Below are 22,406 nucleotides of genomic sequence, written 5' to 3' on the forward strand. Positions count from 1 at the left end.
TGCCCATATGATTTTCGACGCATTGGGAAACGAGACAGCGTCCCTGATTCTTGATCCTCGATGGAGGTTGGAACTCCGGATTCCTTCTCTCCCTTCAGTGAAATGTGATATTCCAAGCTGTGCTCTTTCTGTTCCTCTTTGGGATACTGGAATAGCATTCTCATTCCAGGTCTCTGAGGCATATGTTAGCGCAGGAAGAGCATTGGAGTCAAAAAGATACGCCTGGAGCTGGAGTTTCTTTGTCCTCTTAACAAATGCTTTCATGCTCTTGAAGGCGTTCCATACTGCTCTCTTCCTCCTGTGCAGTTCTGATGCCAAGTCATTCCTCTTGTTGAGTTCTCGACCCAGGTACACATAGCTGCTGCATTCGGAGATATTTGTTCCGTTGAGAACAAATGGAATGTCAAGGACTAGTTTGTTTTTCATGAACATTGTCTTGGTGAGATTCAGCTATAGTCCAATCTTTCCACACTCGTGGTCAAAGTTGGCCAGCATTTGTGCCAATTGGCTAATATTTGGTATTACTAGAATGATGTCATCAGTGAAGTGGAGGTGGTGTATTTGCCGAATGTCTATCTTAACCCCCATTCCTTCCCATTCCATTCGTTGCATGATGTTCTCGAGGGTGGCACTGAAGAGTTTTGGTGAAATGGTATCACCTTGCCGAACCCCTCTCCATGTCAATGATCACTTCCTTGTAGAATGGTGAGATCCTAGTGGTGAACCTGTAATGCAACTCTCAGAGGTTCTTGATATAGTGAGTTTGAACACCCTATTTGGCTAGGGCTTCGATGATCGCTTCAGTCTCAACAAAATCAAAGGTCTTCTTTAAATTGATGAATGTTAGACAAAGTGGCATCTTGAACTCTCGCAAAACTTCAGTGAGCTTAATTCACCCAATACCCATCCGATAAAGTATTGATATCAAGGGTATACAAAACACTAGTTGAACTCTACAAGAAGAAAACATCCAACCCCATCAGAAAATGGGCCGAAGAAATGAACAGAAACCTTTCCAAGAAAGAGATATGAATGGCTAAAAGGTACATAAAAAATGCTCTGCATCACTAATCATCAGGGAGATGCAGATCAAAACAACCATGAGATACCACCTCACACCACAGAGAATGGCACACATCCAAAAGAACAAAAGAAACTGCTGTTGGAGAGGATGTGGGGAGAAAGGGACCCTTCTACACTGCTGGTGGGAATGCCGACTGGTCCAGCCCCTTAGGCAAACAATATGGACACTACTCAAAAAATTAGAAATTGAGCTTCCATTTGATCCAGCAATACCACTTCTGGGAATATATCCTGGAGAAACAAAAAAGTATAGTCGAAATGACATCTGCACTTATATGGTCATTGCGGCACTGTTTACAATAACCAGAATCTGGAAAAAACCCGAGTGCCCAAGAACAGATGACTGGTTAAAGAAACTTTGGTACATCTATACAATGCAATACTATGCAGCTGTTAGAAAAGATGAAGTCATGCACTTTGCATATAAGTGGATCAACATGGAAAGTATCATGCTAAGTGAAATGAGCCAGAAAGAGAGGGGCAGACATAGAAAGATTGCACTCATTTGTGGAATATAAAATGGCAGAGTATGAGACTAATATCTAAGAATAGTAGTATATAATACCAGGAGGTTGGCTCCATGGCTTGAAAGCTAGCTTCACATGCTGGGGGAAATTCATCCCAGATAGAGAAGGGAGTACCAAGTAAAATGTGATTGGATATCCCGAGCGGGGAGGGAGATGTATGCTGAAAGTAGACTAGAGACTGAACATGATGGCCACTCAATACCCCTATTGCAAATCACAACACCCAAAAGGAGAGAGAGAGAACAAATTGGAATGCTCTGCCACAGAGGCAGAGCAGGGTGGGTGGGATGGGATAGGGTGGTGGGAGGGATACTGGGTTCATAAGTGGTGGAGAATGTACACTGGTGGAGGGTTGGGCTCTCGAACATTGCATGAGGGAAAAACAAGCACAAAAATGTGTGAAATTCTAACAGCTGCATAGTATTCCATTGTATAGATGTACCAGAGTTTCTTCAACCAGTCATCTGTTCTAGGGCACTCGGGTTTTTTCCAGATTCTGGCTATTGTAAACAGTGCTGCGGTGAACATATAAGTGCATATGTCACTTCGACTATACTTTTTGGCTTTTCTGGGATATATTCCCAGCAGTGGTATTGCTGGGTCAAATGGGAGCTCAACCTCTAGTTTTTTGAGAATCGTCCATACTGTTTTCCAAAAGTGCTGAACTAGCCGGCATTCCCACCAGCAGTGTAGAAGGGTCCCTTTCTCCCCACATCCTCTCCAACAGCGGTTGCTTTTGTTCTTTTGGATGTGTGCTAGTCTCTGTGGTGTGAGGTGGTATCTCATGGTTGTTTTGATCTGCATCTCTCTGACGACTAGTGATGTAGAGCACTTTTTCATGTGCTTTTTGGCCATTCGTATCTCTTCCTTGGAAAAGTTTCTGTTCATTTCTTCGCCCCATTATTTGATGGGGTTGGATGTTTTCTTCTTGTATAGTTCAACCAGTGCTTTATATACCCTTGATATTAACCCCTTATCTGATGGGTATTGTGTAAATATCCTTTCCCATTCTGTAGATAGTCTTTGTATTCTGGTCACTGTATCTTTTGCGGTGCAGAAGCTTTTTAGTTTAATGTAGTCCCATTTGTTGATCTCTGTTTTTACTAGATTGCTTAGTTCCGTGTCATCTTTGAAGATACCTTTATCTTCAATATCCTGGAGGGTTTTGCCGACCTTGTCTTCAATGTACCTTATGGTTTGTGGTCTGATGTTGAGGTCTTTAATCCATTTTGATCTGACTTTTGTGCATGGTGTCAGGTCGAGTTCTAAGCCCATTTTTTTGCATGTGATTGTCCAGTTGTGCCAGCACCATTTGTTAAAGAGACTTTCCTTGCTCCACTTCACATCTCTTGCTCCTTTATCAAAGATTAGATGATCATACATTTGAGGTTGTGTGTGGGGATATTCCACCCTGTTCCATTGGTCTGCAGCTCTGCCTTTGTTCCAGTACCATGCTGTTTTAATTGTTACCGCTTTGTAGTAGAGTTTAAGGTTTGGGAGGGTGATGCCTCCCATCATCTTTTTCCCAAGAATTGTTTTAGCTATCCGTGGGCGTTTATTGTTCCATATAAATTTCAGGATTTCTTGCTCCGCTTCTTTGAAGAATGCCATGGGTATCCCTATAGGGATCGCGTTAAATCTGTATAATGCTTTTGGGAGTATTGCCATTTTGACAATGTTTATTCTCCCTATCCATGAGCAGGGGATATGTTTCCATTTCCTCATGTCCTCTTTTATTTCATGGAGTAGAGTTATATAGTTTTCTTTGTAGAGGTCATGACGTTTGCATATAAGTGGGTCAACATGGAAAGTATCATGCTAAGTGAAATGAGTCAGAAAGAGAGAGACAGACATAGAAAGATTGCACTCATCTGTGGAATATAGAATAATAGACTATAAGACTAATGCCCAAGAATAGTAGAAATAAGTACCAGGAGATTGTTTCCATGGCTTGGAGGCTGGTCTCTCATTCTGGGTAACTCAGGGAAGGGACCACCAAGCAAAATGTGGTTGGAGGTCATGTGGGGGAAGGGTGAGGCGGGCGGAATACAGACTAGAGACTGAACACAATGGCCACTCAACACCTCTATTGCAAACCACAACACCTAATCAGAGAGAGAGAACAAAAGGGAATTCCTTGCCATAGTGGCAGGGTGGGGTGGGGGGAGATGGGTCTGGGGAGGGGGGGAGGGATGTTGAGTTTACGGGTGGTGGAGAATGGGCACTGGTGAAGGGATGGGTTATTGAACTTTGTATGGGGGAAGCATGAGCATAAAGATGTATGGATCTGTAACTGTACCCTCACGATGACTCTCTAATTAAAAATAAACTAATAAAATAAAAAAAATAAAAAAATGTGTGAAATTGTAGCTGTACCCTCACTGTGTCTCACCAATTAAAAATAAATAAATTATTAAAAATAATAAATAAATAAAATTTAAAAAAAACTTCAATGAGCTTAGTAACCATGTGGATATGGTCGATCTTGCTGAATCCTTTTTGGAACCCGGCTTACTCGCAGGGTTGTCCTTCCTCTAGTTTTCTGCCTGTTCTATTCAGGATGACTCGAGTGAACTTGTAGAAGATGGATAACAGGCAGATTGGGCAATAGTTGCAGATGTCATGGATGTCTCCCTTCTTGTACAACAGAAGAGTCCTGCGGGTTTTCCATTGGGATGGAAACTTGTATTCAGACAGGTAGCATGTGAAGAATTGAGCCAGTGTATTGATGAGTACTGGTGGCAGATTCTTCAGGTGTTCGGGTCTGACCATGTCTGGACCAGGTGCTGTACGTGCCTTTACCAATGAAATGGCGTGTCAGATTTCTGAAGGGAGAATACTGGGAACAACATATCCATCCTGCAGAATTTGGTATGTGGGCAGGTGGCTATTGAAGAGATCCCAGTAGAAGTCGTGAATAATCCTCTCCATTGCCCTTCTGGAAGATGAGATAGATCCATCAGGATGTCAGAGGGCAGTCATCTTGGTCTTATAGTAGGTGAAGGACAGGCGAGCATTGCGAATACTTTTCCCAGCTTCTGCCGCATCGGCCAACACTGCTGCTCTTCTCTCTTTGAGGTCTTCCTTTATTGCTTCTCTGCACAGCTTTGAGAGGTTGGACATTAGCTTGTGATTGCCTGAGGCTCATGCCAAACCACATTGGCAAACAAGCCTGAAAGTTTCCGAAGACAAATGTCTGTGTCTTTCCCACTCTCGGCATTCCTCGGGCATTCATGGAGGTGCTGAACCAGTCGATCGTATTCCTCGTCGACGTTGTCAAGGATGGCATCTTCCCACATTGCTGCAGTTTGCCAAAAAGCTACCAGTTAGGGGTCATTCTGGGATTTCTCTTCTTAAACTTAAACTTTGCAGTCCTTTCTCCCCACTCTGTGAAGTAGAATTTTGCATGGAGACGGTGTTCTGATTCTGTTTGGAATTTTGGAACAACAGTGACATTGGTCAGGTAAAACCTTCCATTGAATATGCTGTGGTCAATTTCATTGTGGAACTGTCCACTGGTAGACTCCCATGTCCAACATTTAGATTAGACTTTCTGGAACCATGAGTTACCATGGATGGTCTTGCTCGACATGATGAATTCAGACAGTCTCACTATATTCGTTCCATACTAGGTCGTGGGTCCCAATGTGGAGTTCTTCCAGCGACCTTCTTGGTCCTATCTTGGCATTGAAATTACCAACAATGATCTTGTAGAAGTTGTGGTCTTCTTTATAGAACTTCTCCAGCTCCGTTTAGAACTTCTCAATTTCTTCTTCATCGTAGCCAGATGTTGGTGCATAGAGGAGGAAGATAGAAACTGCCTGCAGTGAGCCACATCTATTCACACATAATCATCCGATTTTGGTTGTTAGGCATTCGAATGAATCAATGTTCATGGCCAACTTCATGTTGACAAATACCCCAACACCATGACGCCTCTATTGTCATATGTTCTGAGGAATAGTTCTTCTTCAGTGTCGAAAGTGGCATGATGTGATCTATGCCTTCTCTTCTCCTTTGGAACCAATGATGTCATACTTGATCTTCTGCGCTTGCAACATTAGGTCCTTGATGGATGCTTCAGATGCCAGCATACATGCGCTGAAAGTACAATCATTTCACTCCTTCTTCGTTTTGGCAGTCTAGTTCATCTCTGAGTGTTTTTCAGCCTCTCCTTGCTCATCCTTCTTAACACTGTCGTACCGGGGGCTCTTTCAGTGTCAGGGGAATGAGGCCCATTGATGTTACTGTTTTTGGCATATAGAATACACCAGACTTAGCTTTCCAGGCTCTGCCATGCGGTGGGATACTTGAGAGCTTGCCGAGCTCTCCGAGCGGGATGGAGGCTTTTAGGGCAGCCTCTAATCGCCCTTACAGGTGTTCCCATGGTTTACACCATATCTGAACCTCATCAAATATTGTGGGGTAATTATGGAAAATAAGTATTAAGTGTTTTATGGTGTCTCGCTCAGTCTGGAAAGGGGCTTGGATTGTGGCGGTGACTGGGTAGTGGAGGTAGTGGAGGTCAGCATATGAGGTATTTATCTGGCGTCGGTAGGGTTAGGTCGTCTGGATATGATCCCAGGGCACCAGAGATTGAGGAAAGCAGGCAGAGGATCTCTGTTTCTGGGTCCCATTAAGCCTGAAGATCAAGGTCACAAAGTTCTGCTTTACCTGGTTCTGTGGGGCTTCACTCATGTGTGAGGTTCGGCCCGAGTATATAATGTATATAATATATATATTATGTATATAGTATATAATGTATATAAATATTCTTTTCTTATAAGTACCTTTTGTTGTATGTCTGGGAGACCATGCCCATCTTTAAGTCTCTGTGTAGAAAAGTGATTCCTGGCATTTTCTGTGCTGGAGATCAGATTTGGTGTTGCTCAGCTCATGTGCTTTTACTCTGGCCCTTTCAGCATCATTTTTAAGTAAAAAAGTAAAACATTCTCTGATGGAGATACAACTATTAGATCAAGTTAGCAATTCTTAGGAGGTTTCCACATATGTGGAATTTCTTTGTGGAAGAATGCATTTTGCTCTATTTGTTTTTGTAGTACAGTTATTGTTACTGTTGTGGCTCCGTTTCTAACTTGATAAACCTGGTTCGCACTAACCTAAAATGATAAAAAGTATATTAAACAGTGCTCCTCTTCCTGCAGTGGCAAGGTATTGTGGGAAAATAGTTTCAAAACTGAGATAATCTATATAACCAGATTGTTCATTTTTCTCTAATTCATGAGGATCAGAAGACGAAAACTTCTCAGTAAAACATCACATCAAACCAGTAGTGTCTAGACCGCTATTTCACAATTTTCCATTAAATGAGCCAAGGGAAAAATGTGCACTTTGAAGAAGAAACTTTCAAAAATACCAGCAGTGGAAAACAATGAGAAGGATTTTCATTGTTGAAAGCTTTGCATGGTAGAATGAAGGAAACCATTTCCGAACATGGACACTTTGCCCAGTTAACTGAAATCAGCCTGCCGTCTCCCTGAATACAGAAGAGAGTTGGTGTAACGCATTGTCTGCAGATGGTCGACAAACTAACTCAGGATCCACTTAGGCCTCTCTGCAGAGTCAAATAGAAATACCAAATAAGTGGATGTTACTGAATTGAATTCTGAATTATAAAATGTGTATTATCATATTAATAATTGTTAATGAATGAATTATTAATAGGCAATGGATTATTGAGGGTGGGGACAGATACTCAGAGTACCTGAGGCCTACCTAGATATACTGGCAAAAACTTTGTCTTCTATGCCGCATCATATGGCATAGTGCATATTTAAAGCATAAGGCAGGAATCAGTAATTATGAACATATCATCTGCACATTGTGAAATCTTTTGAGATTTCCCAAAATTGATCAGGTACTACACATAGCAGACTGCATTTGTCTGAAGCAGCACACTGCTAAAGTTGAAAGTAAGCGTATTTTGTGAATCAGTATATTGTTCTCCTAGACACATACTGGGTAGAAATCTGTATTGCAAATTAAATGTATGAATGCTACAGATTTTTTGGATCGATAAAAGAATCTTTTAATAATACAAATCATGATCAAAAATCTAAGAACTTTTATGGACTGGACTCATAGTATAGTGGGTAGGGTGCTTGCTTTGCACACAGCCCATCACTGTATCACTGTATCACTGTCATCCCATTGTTCATCGATTTACTCAAGCAGGCACCAGTAACATCTTCATTCGTCCCAGGCCTCTCCTTACTCATCTTTCCCAATAATTGGAGGCTCTTTCAGGGTCAGGGGTATGAGACCTGTTATTGTTACTGGTTTTGGCATATCAAATATGCCACAGGGAGCTTGCCAGGCTCTGCCATGCAGGTTGGATACTCTCGGTAGCTTGCTGGACTCTCCAAATGGCATATATATATATACATATATATACATAATATATATATATGTGTGTATATATATACATAATCACTGTCACTGTCATCCCAATGCTCACCGATTTGCTCGAGCGGGCACCAGTAACGTCTCCATGTGAGACTTGGAGGCTTGTTACTGCTTTTGGCATATCAAATACACCACGGGTAGCTTGCCAGGCCCTGCTGTGCAGGCTAGATACTCTCGGTGGCTTGCTGGGCTCTCTGAAAGGGGCAGAGGAATCGAACTCAGGTCGGCTGCGTGTAAGACGAACGCCCTACCCACTGTGCTATCGCTCGAGCCCATATATATCAGAGGAATATATATATATATATATATTCCTCTATGATTTTATAAAAAATGGTAGGGAGTATCTTATTCTTATGATGTGTCAAGGAATATGTTCACTCATGCTTGAGGCTCAGCCCGAGAATGTGGAAAGCGGCCTAGAGCATGGTGGTGGTTGAGTAGTGGAGGTTGGGTCTGGCTCCCTTGGGGCGGGGAGGGCTCTCACATGCCCCCATCTGGGGCGCCCAGAGTGGAAACAGCCTGGTGCGGAGTCCGGTGCTATGGTTATGGAGCCTCATTTATGTTCCCTTCTGGGAGAAGCAGCTGTGAGATCTGGAGAGTGGCCGATGAGATTATATTAAACCAAGTTTAATCCCTGGCACCAGATACGGTCCCCTGAGCCCAGGAGTGAGTGATCACTGAGTGCAGAGCTTCAGAAGGTCCTGAACATCACCAGCTGTGTCCCATAAAAGGAAGAAAAGGGAGAAGGGAGGGAGGGAGGAAGGGAGGGAGGGAGGGAGGGAGGGAGGGAGGAAGGAAGGAAGGAAGGAAGGAAGGAAGGAAGGAAGGAAGGAAGGAAGGAAGGAAGGAAGGAAGGAAGGAAGGGAGGGAAAGGGATGGGGAGGGAGGGAGGAAGGGGAAAGGGAGGGAGACAGGGAGTGAGGGAGAGAGGGAGTGAGGGAGGAGAGGAAGGGGAGGAAGGGAGGGAAGTCTATATTTACACATTATCTTGAAGGGGACCGTTCCCAGTGATTCTCTGTCTACTTAGTGCCAGTGTTCTATACAAGCCACTGAAGGGCTTCAAGTTCTGCACCTTATGATGCTTAGAGGACCATATTTTCAAGGGATCAAACAACCATTGGTCACATACATGACATGCACCTTAACACCTGAACTCTCCCCAATACCCTGCCCAAGTCTATTTTCAAGAAAATCATTATTTTTGTTTCTTTTCATGGAAATTAGATTTTTTAAATACTGGACTGCAACAAACAACAAAAACAAAAGGAACTTTTTGTAGTTGGGTGCTAAAAGTGGGTAACCACATGGAAATAATAAAATATGACGACTATCGCTCATCTTACGCAGCAAAATCAATCCCGGATGATCTCAAATGTGTGTTAAAAAAATCAATAGTAAAACTTTCAGAACATAAGGGAGAAAATAAATTTTATGACCTTGGTATATGAAAAAATAATTTAAATAGGAACAAATAACACAGACCATTACAAGTCTGTAAATTACTCATTTAACTTAAGAATTTTCTATATTTGAATTTTTTTAAAAGATCAAAATGTCCAACCACAGATATATATTTGAAATTCTAACAGAAATTAATGTCCAAGGACTTATTACCTAGAATGCATACTGATACCTAATTAGATAAGGTATCCGTGATACTGGAAAGGTGAGTTGAAATCTTTGTACATTACTACTAAATCCTTCCTCTAACTAGATGACTATAATGTAATATTTTTTAAGTTGAAAAAAGAAAAGTTGGGACTGAAGCCATAGCATAACTCGTAGGGCATTTGCTTTGTATGAGGCCAAACCGGGTTCGAATCTCAACATTTTATACGGTCCCCTGAGAACTGCCAGGAGAAATTTCTGAGTGTAGAGCCAAGAGTAACCCCTGTGCATCGCCAGCTGTGACCCCCCCCACACACAAAAAAATAAAAGTTATGGAGTAAGGAAAAAAAATGCATCTTGCCATAGGTTTAAATTGATTTGGAATGCTGTTTGGTACTTTGTACTGAAGTGTTTTGTAGTGCCAGAGCCATAGTACTGCGTGTTGGCCAGTTACCTTGCACACAGATGACTTGGGTCCATTCTTAGCAACATATATGAAGCCCTGGCAATAAACCCTGAGGGCACAGCCAGAATAATCTCTGGGTGTGAACAAAATAACAAAAATAAGTAAATAAAATAAGCATTTTATGAGAGTCAGTGATATTTTTTCTAAGTACATGACTAATAGAAATGCATGTGAAAGTGGCCTGCAAGGTCTGCACATGAGTATTGAGTATAGAGTCACTTATAATCAACTGGAAACAAGTCAAGCATTTATCATCTTGTATGATGAATACATCAACAAAAAAGATATACATATTTTTGTTGTATTCATATAATAAATTATTATAGCACTATATCACAACTACGTAAGGATAAGGGTTAGAGTTTATACCTTTAATATTATACAAGATACAAAGCAAAGGTTATTTTATTATTGAATTTATATAAGATTTGAAAATAGAAATAAAGTATTGCATTTAGGAATACATTCTTAAACATTTGTTATAAATTTAATTATCAAGTCTAACTATAAATAAAATATTGCAATTACCTGGAGGAGGGATATTGGAGGACATTATAATTGAGAAAATGTAAGGAAACCTTCAGAAAAGTTGGTGAGGTTTCTTCTCTCTCTTTCTCTCTCTCTCCCTTCCTTCCTTTCTCTCACCCTTCCTTTCTCTCTCTTCCTTCCTCCCTCTCTCCCTCCCTCTCTTCCTTCCTCCCTTCCTTCCTCCCTCCCTCCCTCCCTCCCTCCCTCCCTCCCTCCCTCCCTCCCTCCCTCCCTCCCTTCCTTCCTTCCTTCCTTCCTTCCTTCCTTCCTTCCTTCCTTCCTTCCTTCCTTCCTTCCTTCCTCCCTCCCTCCCTCCCTCCCTCCCTCCCTCCCTCCCTCCCTCCCTTCCTTCCTTCCTTCCTTCCTTCCTTCCTTCCTTCCTTCCTTCCTTCCTTCCTTCCTTCCTTCCTTCCTTCCTTCCTTCCTTCCTTCTTTCCTTCCTTCCTTCCTCTCTCTGTCTTTTTCTCTTTTTCTTTCTCTCTCTGTCTCTTTATCTCTTCTTTTCTTTGCATTTTGGATTACACTCGGCAATGCACAGGGGTTACTCCTGACTCTGCACTCAGAAGACAGTGCTCAGGGGACCTATGGGATGCCAGGAATAGAGCCCAGGTTGGCTGTGTGTAAGGCAAACACCTTACCTGCTATACTGTCATTCTGGCTCAAAAGTGAGGTCTCTTTCTTGACTTAGGCAGTAGTCAAGATGTTACTGAATTATCCAGGGGGTTATTTTATATTGTTTTTTTAAAAAATATATTAGTTTATTTTTTAATTGTTCACATTGAGAGACACAGTTGCAAGGTTGTTCGAGATTGGATTTTAGTCAGATGTTTCAACACCGGTCTCTTCACCAGTATATATTTCCCACCACCAATGTCCTACCAATCTACTACATTTTGCATTTATTTCTTAAACTTGTTGTGTTGTAGTAAATTGTGTTTTGCAAATATATACAAAGAATAAATGCTTCCCTTTTTTCTAATCCTATATTCAAACAAACATTTTTAATTTTTTTATTAAATCACTGTGAGTTAAATCCTTACAACGTTGTTCGTTATTGCATTTCAGTCATACAATGTTCCAACACCTGTTCTTCCATCAGTGTACGTTTCCCAGCACCAGAGTCCCCCAAATCCCTCCATCACCACTGACCCCCACCCTCCACCACAGCTTGTCTCTATGGCAGACATGCTTTTCATCTCTCTCTCTCTCTCTCTCTCTCTCTCTCTCTCTCTCTCTCTCTCTCTCTCTCTCTCTCTCTCTCTCTCCCCTTTCGGGCATTGTGTTACTGAAAGGTTATGAGTAATATCCCTTTACCTATTTTTAACACTCAGTTCTTGTCCAGCATGATAATTTCTAGCTATTATTGTCATACTGGTCTCTACTCTATTTTATGAACCCTCCGCCACTCCACACACTTGTGGTTGATTCCAACTGTTGATCAGTCCTCTTAGCCTCTGCTTTCCCTGGATATGGATATTAATCTTATGTTAATATCCATATAAAATACATATAATTAATTATATGTACTTTTTGTATACCACAGATGAAAGCAGTCATTCTATATCTGTCCCTCTCCTTCTGACTCATTTCACTCAGCATGATACTCTCCATGTCCATCCATTTATAGGCAAATTCCATGACTTCATTTTCCCTAACAGTTGTGTATTCCATTGTATAGATGTGCCCTAATTTCTTCATCCATATGCCTATTCTCAGGCACACACCCAGGTTGTTTCCATATTTGGCCATTGTGAATAGTGTTGCAATGAATTTTCGACTACAGATGATGTTTCTACTGTGTTTGGGGGTCTCCAGGGTATATTCCCAAAAGTGGCATTGCTGTGTTAAATGGGAGCTCAATTTTTATTTTTTTGTGGAATGTTCATATTTTTTTCCAAAAAGGGTGGACCAGTAAATATTTTAGCGTTCCCATCAAGAATAAAGAATAGTCCCTTTCTTCCCACATCTCACCAGCACTGGATGCTGTTGTTCTTTTGGATGTGTGCAGTCTCTGGAGTGAGGTGATAGCTTATTGTTGTTTTGATTTGCATCTTCTTGATGATTACTGATTTAGAACATTTTTATATGCCTTTTGGTCATTCAAATCTCTTTGAGAAAGTTTCTGTTCATTTTTTTTGCTTCATTTTTTGATGTGGTTGGATTTTTTTTTCTAATAGAGTTCAACCAGTGCCTTGTATATTTTTGATATTAACCGCTTATCAGAAGAGTATTGGTTAAATATCCTTTCCCATTCTTTTGACCTGGTCACTTTTTTTTGAGTTGCAGAAATTTCTTAGTTTACTATAGTCTCATTTGTTTGTTTTCACTTTTTTGGTCAGTGGCATTTCATATTTGAAGATACCTTTAGCTTCAGTATCACGGAGGGTTTTGCCTACATTTTATTCCATGTACCTTATGGATTTAGGTCTGATGTTGAGGTCATTAATTCATTTTAATCTGACTGTTTGTGCATGGTAGAGGTCTGAGTCCATTTTTTGCATGTAGCTTTACAGTTTTGCCAGCATCACTTGTGAAAGAGGCTTTCCTTGCTCCACTTCACATTTCTTGCTCCATTATAGAAGATTAAATGATCATATTCTTGAGTGTGTGTGTCAGAATATTCACCCCTATTCCATTGGTCTGCAGGTCTGTGTTTATTCCAATATCATGCTTTTTAATAATTACCACTTTGTTGTACAGTCTCACAAACATTTTTTAATGATTTACTTACATTTGTTTCCAATTCTGTTTATCCAAAACTAATAAGTTTCCAAAACTAATACGTTTTTTCCAAACTAATAAGTTCATTTAAATAATTAAAAGACATGAAATAGTTCGATGATAGTTAATATATTGCATGCAGTTTATTAACCTCTGACTTATGTATACCGTAATAATGCCAACCTTAAAAGATTCTGAGAATCTCAAACAAACCAGCTTTATGATGCACTTGGCTCAGTGTCTAGACATAATAAGTCATGAGTTAGTGTTTGCTCTTACTGTTGATACTATTATTACTCAACCACAAAGCCCTGATAACTGCTCTGGAATTAGGCACTTTGTGGTACCTAATAAAATATTACTGGACATCTCAAAGCTGTCCTGTTCTTGAAAAAAGCTGGGCAAAGCCTTCTTGTTCTCAAGCCTGGAGGATGCCATATTCTGAAATCTTGTATTTAAACCCATGTTCCTAAAAGGCAGTTTCTGAAGCAGCTCTTTCTCTCTCCCTGCTTCCCTGTTTCTTGGGGGGGGGGCATGACAGTCATTCATGTCTTTCCTGTTCCTTCGCCAGGATTATAATTTGGCCCCATCTCCTTAGACTCTAGCTCACTCTAGTAATTTTTTTAAAGCTTAAGCTGCACCTATGTGCCAGGTAGGGTCCTCCAAAAGAGGTCTGAGATCTCTTTGTCACTAAAACTCCAAATACTAGGAAAAATTTATGAATCACCTGAATGTCAGTATTAGAAACATAGTTGTGAAAGTTGAGGCAGATGGCTAAGTAATTTGAAAGAAAATGTGGAGAAAGAAAGAACAAGGTATATAACTTTGAAAAGCTTGCACCTAATGTCATACAAAATTGGAATTAATTTCTGTGTCTCTGTCTTATTGGGAAATATATAGGCAAACCACTCCCTTGGCTCCCATAAAGAATATCACGAGAAGCTATTGATTAATAACATTAATTTTATTGCATCTATATCAAGCAATGGCATCTAAATAGTCTTAGAAGTGTTGCAAAAGAGTGAAATCAAAGGAAGTTTTTCAAAGTATTCTGGGGCTTTGGATAGCTGATTTTAAATAAAATATTGCAAAACCAGATTTTTTTTTTTTGAAATGGTGGCAGTCTCTGAAAATAGCTTGAGTACAGGGTATCACAAAATGAGGGCTATGAAGAAGTCTGATGAGCAAGTAATTAGACTTGGTAAGTAAGCTATTTTACTTTAAATACCATCTTAAACCTTGGGAGTAAGCATTTTTTGGTACAAGCAACTCAGCAATTATTGTTTGGTCGCAGTGTTTGTTTACATTAGGGTAATATCATTTGTTTTAAGTAGCATTATTTATTTTGAAACATGGTGATTTGAGTTCTTAGTTACTTACATTCTTTAAGCCTCAGTATCCTTACCTCTTAATTATGAATTGTGGGTTTTAAATAGATAGAATATATAAATCATTCATGTTTGAGCTGGATATTGCATAAATATTTAAAATACATTTGATATTATTTTATAGCAACTTACTGAAAAAATAATTTTTGATACCAACAACAAAATGCCTAATTTGAAATTTAGGATATGCAAACGTGCCTTCTATAGTAGAATGTAAATTATATTGAGAGAAATATGTATATGCATATATATGTATTTTAATATTGGAGTACATAAAGTGCCTTAAAGTTGATTATGTCTTTAATTCACACTATTAACAGACTTGACTTTATTTGCAGAATGACATGAATTACATTGCATCCAGTGGACTTCTATTCAAAGATGGAAAAAAAAGGATTGATTACATACTGGTTTATAGGAAGTCAAATATACAATATGACAAAAGAAACACATTTGAAAAGAACCTCAGAGCAGAAGGCTTGATGTTGGAAAAGGAGGTAGGAGCTTTAATTTTATTGGTTCTGTTATGTAATATGCTGAAAGAGAAATAATAGCTTATGTTTTAGTATGAAAAGTATATAACATGCCTTTATAAAATATAGTTATTTTCTACCAAAAGTAAGACGGATGCATAAGTATAGTCAAATTTAAATATATACTCCTTTCCACCTTGCATACTTACATAAATTTAAATATTTTTCAAAGGGCATACTATTTTTGAAATCTTAAACACTAAAGAATGAATGATTATACCTATGTAAAGTATAAAGCTATGTGAAAAGAAAATCAGATTGCTAAAAAAATAAAAAAACAGTGCCAAACTCTTAGTGTGTAGATTATAATTCAGGATCTATGAATGACTTTTTTAGTAATTATTTTTACCATATTTTTTCTTTTTTTCTTTCTGAATTTTTTAATTTTTCTATTGAATCACTGTGAGATACATAGTTGCAAAGTTATTCATGATTGGGTTTAAGTCATACATACAACACCTGTCCTTTCATCAGTGTACATTTCCCACCACCAGTGTCCTCAGTTACCCTCCCACAACCCCCCTACCCCCCCTATTCCTCTATGGAAAGACGTTTACTTTTCTGCGCTCTCTCTCTCTCTCTCTCTCTCTCTCTCTCTCCCTCCCTCCCTCCCTCCCTCTCTCTGTGTCTTTCTCTTTCTCTGCTCTTGGGTATTACGGTTTACAATACAGATATAGAAAAGTTATTGTGCATATCCCTTTAACCTACTTTCAGAACTCAGTTCTTGTCCAGAGTGATCATTTTCAACAACCATTGTCATAGTGGTTCCTTCTCTATCTTGACTGCCCTCTGCCCCCCCCCCACATTCTTATGGCACGTTTCGAACCACAGGCATGTTTTTATTTTTTAAACTAGTTTTAAATCACTTTAAGGTTCACATAAAATTTGAGAGGGAAGTACCTGTTTCCTATATATGACTTTTGACCACATATATATAGCCTCCCCCATTACCAACAACCCCACCAGAGCAATGCATTTGTTGTATTTGCAGTATCAGCGCCCACATCACTGTATCACTGTCATCATCGAATTGTTCGATCGGGCACAGTAACATACTTATTTTGCTAAATTTATATGCAGGTATTTAGTTTCATTTGTACTAATGTAAAAAGTCACTGTCACTGTCACTGTCATCCCATTGCTCATCAATTTGCTCGAGCAGGCACAGTAACATCTCCATTGTGAGACTTGTTGTTACTGTTTTTGCCATATTGAATACGCCACGGGTAGCTTGCCAAGCTCTCCAAGAGGGGCAGAGGAATCAAACCCAGGTCAGCTGCATGCAAGGCAAACACCCTACCTGCTGTGCTATTGCTTTAGCCCATGTAAAAAGTACTCTACTTAAAATTTTCAAATTCAATTGTCCACTGCCTGAATACAGAAAAGCAACTGACCTTTTATATATAAGACTTTTATATATAAGCTTTTATGCTGCAACTTTTTATAATAGCTCATTTGTCCTAGAAGGGTGTATTTTTGTTTTAGTTATTTAAATTTTATACATAATTACCATATCATTTCTGAATAGAGAATCAATCTGTACATCTTTTATTCCCTTTATGTTCATACTTAATTAGCTAGAAATTTTACTTTAATTTGAAGAGGATATTTTTTCCTTTTTCCTGATGTTACTTAAAAACTTAGTTTTATACTAATCAAATATGATGATTACTGCTGTGTATTTTTTTAAGATGAATATTCTTTTCACTAATTTGAGGAAGTTCCTTTCTCTTTCTAGTTAGTTCAGAGTCCTTATCTTAAATAAGTGTTGGATTTTGCTAAGTGCTTTTTGTATCTATGAATAGGATCATATATCTTTGGTTTTTTTCTTCTACAAATGTCAGTGTTAGGAATTACATTAATTGATTTTCAAATGTTGAATTGGCCTGTGCTAAATTTCAAGTCATCATGTTATGCAATTCTTTGTATACAGAGTTACATTCAGTTTACTAAAATATTCTTTGAAGATTTTTGTTTTATCTTCTGGGAATGTCTTCCTATGGTTTTCTTATATATAGGGTAATGGTGGCCTCATAGAGTAAATATGATGATTTCTCCTTGGGACATGGAAGATGGCTCAGTAACTTGAACAACACCTAGGGAAATCTAGGATTCCTTCTATTTTTATCCTCTGAAACAGATTGAAAATAATGGGCATAACAATTCTTGCCTAAGTATTTGACAAACAATTATTGTATCACTTAACTACTAGCAATTTTTGTTTTAGAATGTAAATCTTGTTAATGCAATTAATTTTAGTAATAGTTATAAACATGTTCAGTTTATTCATTTATTTCCTTGTGATATTTGACAGACTTTTTAAAGTAACAGGTCTGTTTATTTTAAATTGTATTTGTGAGCAAAGTATTTTTTCACAGCAATATTCTTATATAGCCTGAATTAATATATGGATTTACTGAATTTTTTTGTCATCTTTTCATTTCGTTGATTTTTTTCTGTGATTTCTTGGTTGATTTCAATTTAGTTGATTTATGCTAGAATTGTTCTTCTGTTTGCTGTGAATTTTCTTTGCTCTCATTTTATTTATTAATTTTTTACTCTCTAAGATAGGAATGCAGATACAAATATATGTCAGTTTTTCATAGAAATATCTTTACCATAGTTCTTCTTTTATAATATATTCACTTGGTGCTCCAAATTACCTCCAAGCACAGGTCTCACTTTGCTCAAAGTTTGTGTAGTTTGCATTCTGATAGATGTGTTTTACATTTAAATTTTTGATCATATTTTTTCTCTTGAAATTTTTCATCCCACATATGATATTTGAAGTGGACGTTTTATTGACTTATTTTATTTATTTATTTTTGTGTATGGCCTGGATCGATAGCACAGAAAGTAGGGCGTTTGCCTTGCACGCGTCTGAATTGGGCTAGATTCCTCCGCCCCTCTTGGAGAGCCCGGCAAGCTACCGAGAGTATCTCACCTACACGGCAGAGCCTAGCAAGCTACCCTTGGCATATTCGATGAGCCAAAAATAGTAACAAGTCTCACAATGAAGACGTTACTGGTGCCTGCTCGAGCAAATCGATGAGCCACGGGAGGACAGTGCTATTTTTTTTTACACCTGCTAGTGGTCATTATTGGCAGGGATCTGAGTCCATATGTATTGCCAAGGACTGGATTTTATATACTGCTTGCAACGCTAGTGCTCTACCCACTGTACTATCGCTCCAGCTCCTGAAGTGAATGTTTTAATCTTTTGTAGTTTTCTACTTATCTTTCAATTAATATCTAGTTTAATTCTGTCGTGATTTTGGAAAAGAAATGCACACTTTAAAAAAAATGCTGTACTCTTTCCACTGGACTAACATGTTTTGCTTGGATAACACAAGTAGCATTGCAAACTAAACATATTATGATTCAAGGTGTCTTAATCTCTGCTGTTGCATGGCCTGTAACACTCTCTTTTGCTTTTGACTTTATTTAAAGACTATGATTTATAAAGTTGTTCATGATGATCTGTTTGATTTGTTAGTGGTTCAATATTCCAACACCAATCTCATCACCACTCTCACCTTTTCTCCACGATTATCTCCATTTTCCCAGTCACCCCTCAAGTCTGCTCCCATAGCAGACCTAAATTTATTTTACATTGCTTGTTACCACTAAAAGGATAGTGGAATGATAAAAAAAAATTTCCATAAAAGAAAATTTTTAAAAATTGTAGTATCTCATTATGGGAACATTAAGTCCTTATTTGAGAGTTTACTAATCAGTTGTTGCAAATCCTGCCTTCTGTTACAATGCTCACTAATTAGAATATCCTTTATTATTTACAGCTGTAAATTTTTTAAATTTTATTTTTCATATTTTAATATGGACAAAATCCACAACCATTGATATAATTATAGAGTTGAAATGGATTCAATATGCAAGCTCCAATATTAAAATCAATAATTTCAAAACATCAGTTTTTATGTGCAAATAATTATATCTCATCACAGGGCTGCTAAGTACTTTTCTAAGGATTTATTAAACTTTTGCTACTTGAAGCTCAGTGTTATTGTTTTTGCTTATTGAGTTTCATTGGCATCTGTATTACTTCCCATTTAATTTGGTCTGCTCTTACTGGAATTTCAGTACTGAGGAATTTGGAGTTGTTAAGACTTTAAGATCTATAGTCTGGACAAATGAGTTGACAAGGCCGCAGTTGCGGGAGGTGGGTGTGACTGTCAGGACCTCTGAGGATGGGTGGGGCTGGGGTAGGCTGTCCAACCCCACTCCAAGAAAACCCAGACTTCTCAGCCTGGTCACTGGAGTACCTGAAATTTTTGGATTTTTCAGTTTGGTGTCTGCAGAGAGTATTAGTGAAGAGGTTGGAGTTGAGCCATTCGTGTGGCCGTAGCAGTAGATTGTGGGGGAGGCTGCTAGGGCTTCCAAAGAGTGGGAACTCGACCCACCCTCTTTCCGAATACACTTGCTTATAATCTTAAAGTAAGTGGTACTCCAGTGCCTTGAAACGTGACCAGTTATCAGGCTGGATAGCTAGCACAATGGGAAGGGTGCTTGCAATACACACAGCCTACCCTTGTTGAATCTCCAGTACTCAGTAAAGTTTCCTGAGCACCACCAGGAGTGATCTCTGCATGCAGAGCCAGGAATAAGCCCTGAGCATCACTGAAAGTGGTTCACAAAATCAAAGGAAAGTAAAGAAAACTTGCCCAATAATCTAGGTTGGAGGATAAGGAAACACTGTAACTGTCACTGTCATCCCGTTGCTCATTGATTTGTTCGAGCGGGCACCAGTAACGTCTCCATTGTGAGACTTGTTACTGTTTTTGGCATGTCAAATATGCCACAGGTAGCTTGCCAGACTCTGGCGTGCAGGCAAGATACTCTCCATAGCTTGCTGGGGTCTCCGAGAGGGACGGAGGAATCGAACCTGGGTCGGCCACGTGCAAGGCAAATGCCCTACCTGCTGTGCTATCACTCCAGCTCACGGAAACACTAGAGAAAAGGAAGTTAAATTAATTTTTAATGAATATTTTAAATTTTGGATAGTAACTTAATTGGAGAAATTGAAGGTCTAGTTGTGACTTTCAGTACTGGCTTATCATTGAAGTCACCTGAGATTCTTTTAGTAGTATGAAATATCAGTCCCACAGAAAATGAAGACAGATGTCATTAAAAATATTTTTAAAATCTTTAGGAAAAGGTGAGACTGAGCTCTTGGGGAAAATCCAGATAAGGAATATCAACTGTATTGTCAAATAAAAATTTCTGAATTTTATTTTAGAGTTAATATTCTACAATTATTTATTTTTATCTGTTAAATATATTTTGACAATTGGGTTATCATATGTTTTTAGTTCTAAGGGTCATGCTATTAATTTTTTTAATAGTTGAATTACTTAGGTCTAGATTAATTATCACAATTCATCTATAAAATCAACTTGCTCTGACAAATGCAGTTCAACTGAATAAAAAATTGTAATAAAAATTCTAAGATTATATAATGAAAACATTTTCTTTAGATTTCATGTCAAGACTTTTTTAATTCGGTTGGCTAGAGATAGAGTACTGTTGATAAGGCACTTGCCTTTCAGACACAGGTTCTATCTCTAGCATTCCATATGGTCCCCTGAGTGATCCTTGAGCACAGAGCCAGGAGTAGGCTAGTAATGAAAGTGCATGCATGTCACATCATGACCATTTGCTCTTGGGAATTCGCAAGTTGAGGACAACAGGAATAGGCAGTTTGGAGAATATCTTAGAATTTTGTTTGCCACACTGCTAACACAACCAGTTTTATGCATGATAACAATAGATATTTTAAGGCCGTATGAATTTATAGGGCTAGAGCGAGAGCACAGTGGGTAGGGCATTTGCTTTGCACACAGCTGATCCAGGTTCTATTTCTCTATCCCTTTTGAAGAGCCCAGCAAGCTACCAAGAGTATCTCGCCTGCACAGCAGAGCCTGGCAAGCTAACCATGGCGTATTCAATATGCCAAAAACAGTAACAAGTCTCACAATGGAGACGTTACTGGTGCCCACATGAGAAAATGGATGAGCAACAGGTGATAGTGATACAGTGATGAATTTATAGATAGCTGCTCTGTAGCTTTTCCCCAAAGTCTATATCATAATTGTATTTATATTTATTTTAGACTTGGCATCTTGAACTACTATTTTCTTTCACTTTCCTCCCAGCAACTCATAGAATAACTTTGTAAAATTATTTAAGTGTCTTCTTTTCTCCAAGGAAAATGTTCTGCCTCTTGAGAATTTTGGATAGAATAATTAAATAATAATGCAAAATGTGAGGGTGGGTGGCTGGTGTTTTGTTCCTTGGGGAAAGTCTGCCTTCATTAGAGTTAAACAGAATACTGCCAGATTGGGAGCTATGCATTCTTAGGGAGCTGGGAATCTTATTTCCTGCCAACACAATGCTAACGCCAATCCCCTACTCGTTAGCTGCCAATTTCATTTGAAAAGTCATAAAAACTACTTTTTTTAAAGTAGATATATAACAAAAGAAAAATTAATTTGGCAGAGTTGTGAAAGAAGAAAGTTCATACTTCTTGAAAAGGTTCTCTCAATATGTGTTTTAAATCTAATACATGCAAAGATAAAAATGTTCTAGCTGTATGTGCACTTAATTTGACATTTCACTCACTGATAATACTGTTAATGTAGGAATATACTTCTCAAAACCCCCTTAAGTGTATTATATAATTTTGTATCTTAGAGCTTGAAAGAAATGAATTAATAATCAGTGCCTGACATGCTATTCGTATGATTAATTTGAATCCTGACATACATCTTATTCTAGAACAATTTGCCTTTTTATCCTCAATATGTATTGCTTATATACAGATTTCATAGAATGTGTGCTCAAAATGAACAAACTTATTCAAACATTAATCTATTCAACAAATCTTAGTGAATGACTCCTAAGTGCATGGCATAGAAATAGGTGCTTGGGATACATAAGTGAACAAAACAAAGACGTCATGTCATTTAAAGGATTAACTTCTCTATTTTGAAGGGAGAAAATGCTATAGAAAGGAGAATATAGCATGATGAAAAAGGCTAAAGCAGGATAGACAAATAGAAGCAAAATATTAAAGAATGGAAAGTGGATTGAGTGAGAGACATTTAAG

The 22,406-nt window shown here is 38.6% G+C and overlaps 1 protein-coding gene across 3 annotated transcripts in view; it reads left to right on the forward strand.

The window, feature by feature from the left end:
* Nucleotides 1–22,406, forward strand: part of ANO3 (anoctamin 3) — a 255,090-nt gene that overhangs the window by 126,398 nt on the left and 106,286 nt on the right. For all 3 annotated transcript variants that reach the window (XM_055141496.1, XM_055141497.1, XM_055141498.1), the window contains one exon: nucleotides 15,086–15,244. In XM_055141496.1, the coding sequence (XP_054997471.1) occupies nucleotides 15,086–15,244 (159 nt within the window). The remainder of the gene's footprint in view (nucleotides 1–15,085; nucleotides 15,245–22,406) is intronic.

The sequence above is a fragment of the Sorex araneus genome, chromosome 6 (genome assembly GCF_027595985.1).
Source record: "Sorex araneus isolate mSorAra2 chromosome 6, mSorAra2.pri, whole genome shotgun sequence".
In the NCBI taxonomy this organism is placed as follows: domain Eukaryota; kingdom Metazoa; phylum Chordata; class Mammalia; order Eulipotyphla; family Soricidae; genus Sorex; species Sorex araneus.